The sequence below is a fragment of the Cavia porcellus genome, unplaced genomic scaffold (assembly GCF_034190915.1).
Source record: "Cavia porcellus strain 051 isolate PalLab524CR breed Dunkin Hartley unplaced genomic scaffold, mCavPor4.1 scaffold_10, whole genome shotgun sequence".
In the NCBI taxonomy this organism is placed as follows: domain Eukaryota; kingdom Metazoa; phylum Chordata; class Mammalia; order Rodentia; family Caviidae; genus Cavia; species Cavia porcellus.
The window spans coordinates 69,791,078-69,797,077 of record NW_026947493.1 but is presented as its reverse complement, the minus strand read 5'-3'; the positions used below and the strand labels follow the sequence as shown (position 1 = coordinate 69,797,077).

The 6,000-nt window shown below is 39.0% G+C and overlaps 1 protein-coding gene across 1 annotated transcript in view; it reads right to left on the bottom strand.

Moving 5' to 3' along the window:
• Positions 1-434: 434 nt before the first annotated feature.
• Positions 435-6,000, bottom strand: part of Sdc2 (syndecan 2) — a 99,149-nt gene continuing 93,583 nt past the window's right edge. The window contains exons 4-5 of the mRNA XM_003479903.5: positions 4,119-4,254; positions 435-2,707 (exon numbers count right to left, since the gene is read on the bottom strand). Coding sequence (XP_003479951.1) covers positions 2,544-2,707; positions 4,119-4,254 — 300 coding nt within the window. The 3' untranslated portion in view covers positions 435-2,543. The remainder of the gene's footprint in view (positions 2,708-4,118; positions 4,255-6,000) is intronic.

The window sequence follows — 6,000 nt, the reverse complement described above, 5'->3', positions numbered from 1 at the left end:
TGAAGTGACTACTGACATTAGCTGAAGTCAGTTTCTATAAACTGTTCCTCCTAAATTCAACCCCACTAGCCAGGTCCTAACGCTGACATTCAGGCAGGCATTCCGTGCCTGCAACTAAAACTTGTGAGGAAAAGAAAAAATTTAGACATGCAGTTAAGCCATTTCCCCCATGTGCTAAAAATGGGACAGCTTGAATACTCCAAGGCTCAACACAAAGTCACCTTCACACAAGGGAAATCATTTACATGTGGTTAAGGAAACAGGAAATTTCCACATTGGTTTTAATGTTTGTATTTTACCAAAATTTTCCTGAACTCAGTCATGATTACTAGCACTTTCTATAGTAGCATTTAGTGCATCTGAAAAATTCAAAAGCAATAAACTAAGCAGAAAACATACAGCTGAAGAAAACTGGATGTCAGTCTTTACAATGATTTACTTTCGGCATGACAGACTTTATTTTGGCACTTTAACAAATATTTTGCTTTACAGCAGTGACAAAATATTTGCCAGAAAATTTTTTTCCTGGCACGGATATTCCAAGCAAGTTGTTCTAGGAATAGAATTTCATTCTGCTTTGCACAGTTAGAGGTAAACCCACTACATTCTTAACCTCTGTGATGAGGGCTATTGTGGCGTTAGAAGGGCCTATGGGTTGCTTTTAATTATCCTAAATAAAGTGAATCCAGTCTGCAAGTGGCAGGGTAGGAAATCTGCAATTAAGGCCATTAAGGATTTGAGTAAACACTGCTTCAGTGTTGCTTTAAAACTTTTCTTTAAAGATGAGTTTGGTGGCAATTCTAAGGAATGTTGTCTAAATGCAGCATTCTAACTTTCTTAACAGCTCACATGTTGAAAAGTTGCTGTTTTTCTTATCTTTTTCCTACTTCCACGGCTCATAGTTCAAAATGAAATTAATAACATGGAAAAAGGAAATGTCTAGAACAGTAAGAACCCAGCCAGGGTGCCCTCATCTCCTCTGAGGGATCACTCTTTCCAGCTATTTTGATCCAAAGCAGCAAGGCCCTCATTTTTAACACACAGCACACTTTGAAAGGTAAATCAATTTGCAGGACTAAGTCTGAGATAGCTACTTCCAGAAAGCTCCCTTTCAGTTCTGTGGAATTTACAGTGTAAGTAGCTATTTGCAAAAGCAAGCATCTGTCTCATGCTGCCATCAACTATCCCACAATGGTTGCAAACTTCAAATTTCCCTGGCAACCTTCCAATATCTGTACCAAGATACACACAGGACAATGCACTCAGGTTTCCTCTGGCCAGTTCGGAAGCGAATCTGGTAATACACAGCCCCACTGATGGGCTCTTTGGTTATGATTCACATACACTGTGGAACACTCAGAATCAAAACCCCAACATTCTTGAGAGCAGATGGTCATTAGCAAAGGGGAGATGTACATTTGATCGAAAATGTACAAAATTTATAACAGTGACATTTTCAATTAGGCCACATGATTTATTCAGTAGTTTTTATGTTCCCAAATTACAATTTATGTCTATTCATAAGACTACAAAAGTTACCATTAGAATTGTCTGTGCTTATAAAATACCAACTTTTTTTTTAAACTGTTATATATACTCAACACCAGTCTGTGACAAGTTACATAGAATCATAGGCACTTCAAAGGCTTAAAAGGATGTTTACAACTTAAATGCATTTTTAAAAATGAAAACTCATTCTTTTCTTTAAACCTCTCCTTATACCTTCAAATTTCAAGAAATTAACAAATACAGTGGCCAAAGGAATCCGCAGCAACTTTTCAAAATACTGTTAGCATCTTTGGGTTTGCTGAGGCTTATCAGAAACCTGTATCAAATCCTCTGAAAAGAAGATCTGATTAGATAGATTGGACTACACATTTTGTAGTAATAATCCAATTTTACACATAGATTTGCTGTTATAAATCTGCCTGAAGCTACAGGTAATGAAAAATAAAGCAAGTGTAAAATGGATAGTCTGACATTTAAAAATTTACACAAAGTGGAGGTTAAAGTTTACATATTTGAAAATCACATATACACTAAATTACCATTATCTGAATCATCCATAGACAAATTGCACCATGACAACTATAAAAAGGCATGGGGTTCAGTTTGGTTTTTAAGAGGACAAGAAGAGAGAGCAGAAAAGAGGGGACAACAGATAAATTAACGAAGTAAGACCAACTTGGTAAGGTCCATCTGAGACATGCTAACACAAATGATATAGCTTTCATCTTTGAACCATAGGACAAAAACAATCATATTTTCGCATAAAAAGTTTAAACCAATTCCATGAACATCAAGGGTTTTTATAACATAATATTTTGCCACTGCTATTCACAGAACACTGCAGATGTTAAATTTTAATTTTGTCTTTCTAAAGAAATACATGAAGTTTTAAATACAATGGGATCTTATCATTAAAGTGCCAGGATGGCTCTTTAATGAGAAAAACAAAAAAACAAAGATCTTCATTATTCTATGCAAAAGCTTTATTTTGAAAAGTTCAGTGATCTCATAAATAGAGACACTAAGTAGGAGTTTTATGCATAAAACTCCTTAGTAGGTGCCTTCTGGTAAGCAGCACTGGATGGTTTGCGCTCTCCAAGGTCATAGCTTCCTTCATCCTTCTTTCTCATGCGGTACACCAACAGTAGGATGAGGAAAATGGCAAAGAGGAAGCCGATAACTCCTCCGGCGATGACAGCTGAAATGTGACAAGAGGGAGACCACGCTGAGACCAAGCCTCAAGGTTTGCAGAATCTAGTGTTGTCAAACCCAATTTATTTACACTTTTATAGAAGGCTTAGTTTGAAAACCCAATTTTAAAAAAAACTAGATTCAATAGTGGTAATTATGCAAATTTGATATTCCTCTGGAAGGTATGATAATACTTCCTCTGATTAGTATTAATATCACCCAAAAGGCTCCATAAGAAAAATCCATCTTATTCCATATTTTAAACGCATTTGTCTTTTCAGTACTCAAATTTCATATTCTAATCTTCTAATTGCTTTTCAATGAAAACACCAAACATGACATAATTGGCTAAATTCTTTTACAGTAAATACGAGGAAAAGTAACCATGTTTTTTCCAGTTTTGAATTTGAGACCATCATTTTCAAGGATTAGTTGTCCTTAAATCTTGCAAAGTTTTCTCTTTGAATCAAATACTGGTGTAAGTGGAGCACCCCTTATCCAAAATACTTGAGAGTCAGAAATGTTTTAGAGTGGACATTTTTGGAGTTTGGGGTATCTGCAGAGAAATAATGAGATATACCTTGGGGATGGGATCTAAGTGTAAAACTGAAATTAATTTATGCTTAACCCCTTAAGTATACTGCCTAAAGGAAATCTTACGTATAATATTTTAAATCAAAGTTTGTTGTCTGCCTGCATTCTGACTGTAACCCATGATGTAAGGTCAGCTGTGGAATTTTCCACTGTGGCATCATGTTGACATTCCAAAAGCTTTGGATTTTGAGCTAAATATGGTCACACATGCCTGAAATCTCTGCTACTCAGCAGGCTGATGCCAGAGGATTGAAAGGTTCAGGGCATTTTGGACAATTTAGGGAGATCCTATCTCAAAGTAAAAGATAAAAAAAGTTGGGAATGATGCTCATTGATGAGTTGCATAGCATGCAGGAAGCCCTGGTTCAGTCCCCAGTGAAGCCCCCACCCCACCCCAGCACCCAAAAGTCTTGGACTTTGGAGAACTGAGCAATACTTGTACAAACTGCCCTCCCCACAAAGAGAAGGTTTTCAAAGTTTTGCTTTGAAATCAGGGGTGACTTGGAGCAAGGATGATCTTTACACTCTGCCAGTCCCACAAGCCCAGCTGTTCTGGACATTCTGGGCCAATTCAGATTACTCTTTGAGGCTGTTCTATATCTTTGGCACCTAGTCAATGGCTGGCTGAGGGCTAAGCTGAAGGAGCTAGCAGAAAATAAAGATGAAGCTGCGCCCTAGCTTCTCACTCCAGCATAAAAGGCTCTCTAGACTGCTTCCAGCAGAGAGGTGATATGCAGCAAGCTTTGCTACGCCCGGGTGTACCCTCCTTAGACAAACCAAGCCCTCTCAGGCACCCTCCCACTGACCACCAGCCAGATATTCACCTGCTAGGACTTCTGTGCGTTTGAACAGGTTGTCTGAGTGCTTCTCAGTATACACATTTTTATTCTCTTCAGCTGGGTTCATTTTCTTTTCTGTGTCGGAGAGGTGAACTTCCCCTTTATCAATTTCTTCAGGAGACTGATATGGGAGAAAACAAAAGCACTGTATTAATTTTTTGGAAATGTGTGGAAGGTAGAAATAAACGAGTATATTCCAAAGTTCTCTCTTTTTTTTTAAACAATGAGTCTAGGAAGTACTCAGAATAATACTTGGCTCAATGTTTATCTCAGTGAGTAAGGCACATGATGGATTCATGTCTTTCATGGCTCTGCATAATATACATCATGTAAACAGGCAAGACAGACATCCAGAGAATTCGTAATTTTAATGACATGGTTAAGTGTTTCCATTGACATTTCCTAAAACCTCTACTATCTCACCACTCTGTGACTTCAGCTCTTCCAACCCAACAGCATCATCAACCCAGATTCTCCTATTCCTTTAGGTCTTTGCTACCAAGGGCTCTCTAAGGACAACTCCCTTTCACATCCTTCTCATTTCTAAGGGGGCTCTCCCTGCTCCCAGTCCTTGAGGAGAAGCCCACTGCCCTGCTCTCTAATATTTTCCCCTTAACTTAAACTTGACTCTTCAGTGAAGCCTGAAATAGGACTTCAGATTGCCTGGGTTCTCAAAGTAGTGCCCGTGGGACTCTGACCGAGTCACTCCAGTTCTCTAGACCTCAGTTTCCTCATCTACTGAAGGACAGTCTCAGGTTCCTGTACATTACACATTGCTGAAAATAAGCGCACTGTACTAATTATCACTCCCCTGTTCCCAGTCGGCCTATAGAACGCCAACATTTAATCTTTATCTCTGTGAAGTCTACTCGTCAATTTTAAAAAAGTAATCTACTGCCAAACCAGAGCCACATTCACTTCTATTTTCACTATTGGTACCATATCTTGGGGAAAGATTCAAAACTTACTACAGTGCTATCTCAGTTTACAAACTTGATTTGTTTTATGATTTGGGAGACAATGGCCACGCCTGTGTGGGGAAGATGGCCATGGTCCTGTTTGTCACTCAATGCAGAGTTTGTGAACAGAAGGATATTTTTGTCTAATGCTTTTGTTTGTGAACTAACTGGTTTGGAAACAGAAGCATTCATGAACGGAGGCATTCCTGTTGCTCATTTCCTGAGGCACATTTCAAGTTGTAGTTTCTCCTAGTCACAGTGATGTGGACTGGCCTACTCGGTCTTTTGAATTAAACTCCTACCTTGGGTTCCCATCTCCACACCTCCATGTAGGAAGCACATCCTGTTCAAGTTCCTCAATATCCTCAGAACTGCACATCCTAGGGAGTTTCCAGTCTTTCCCAGCCCGAATCCTAACACCCTGGTAAACCACAATGGGCCACCTCCACAGCCTCTTGCTAGCTAAGATTGACAGTCAATATCCATTCTTCAGTCATAGCAGCTGTTCTATCCCCAAATCAGATTTTTCTCACTTTTATCATCACCCACTGTCCTTAATGAAACATTCTGATCATCTGCCCCTCTGAAACCTAACATACTTGACATTTTGCTATGCTACACAGGAATCCTGTTGCCTAAAATTCAGCCCCATCACAGGCCAAGAATCCTCAAGCATACAATGAAATCTGAAGTTTCTGAAGAGCACTATAAAACAGGCCCTCTGACTACAGATTCAGCTTCAATTAGTCTGGGGTGGGAACCGACCCTGACTTTTAGTGTTGTTTCAAGTTTCCTCAGTGAGTCTATGGTCCCAGAACCCCTAGTTTACAGAAATTTAGTTCAAATGAATTGCTATTCTCTATTATGATGACGTTCCCATTGATAAGCATCACCAAAAAACACTGTCA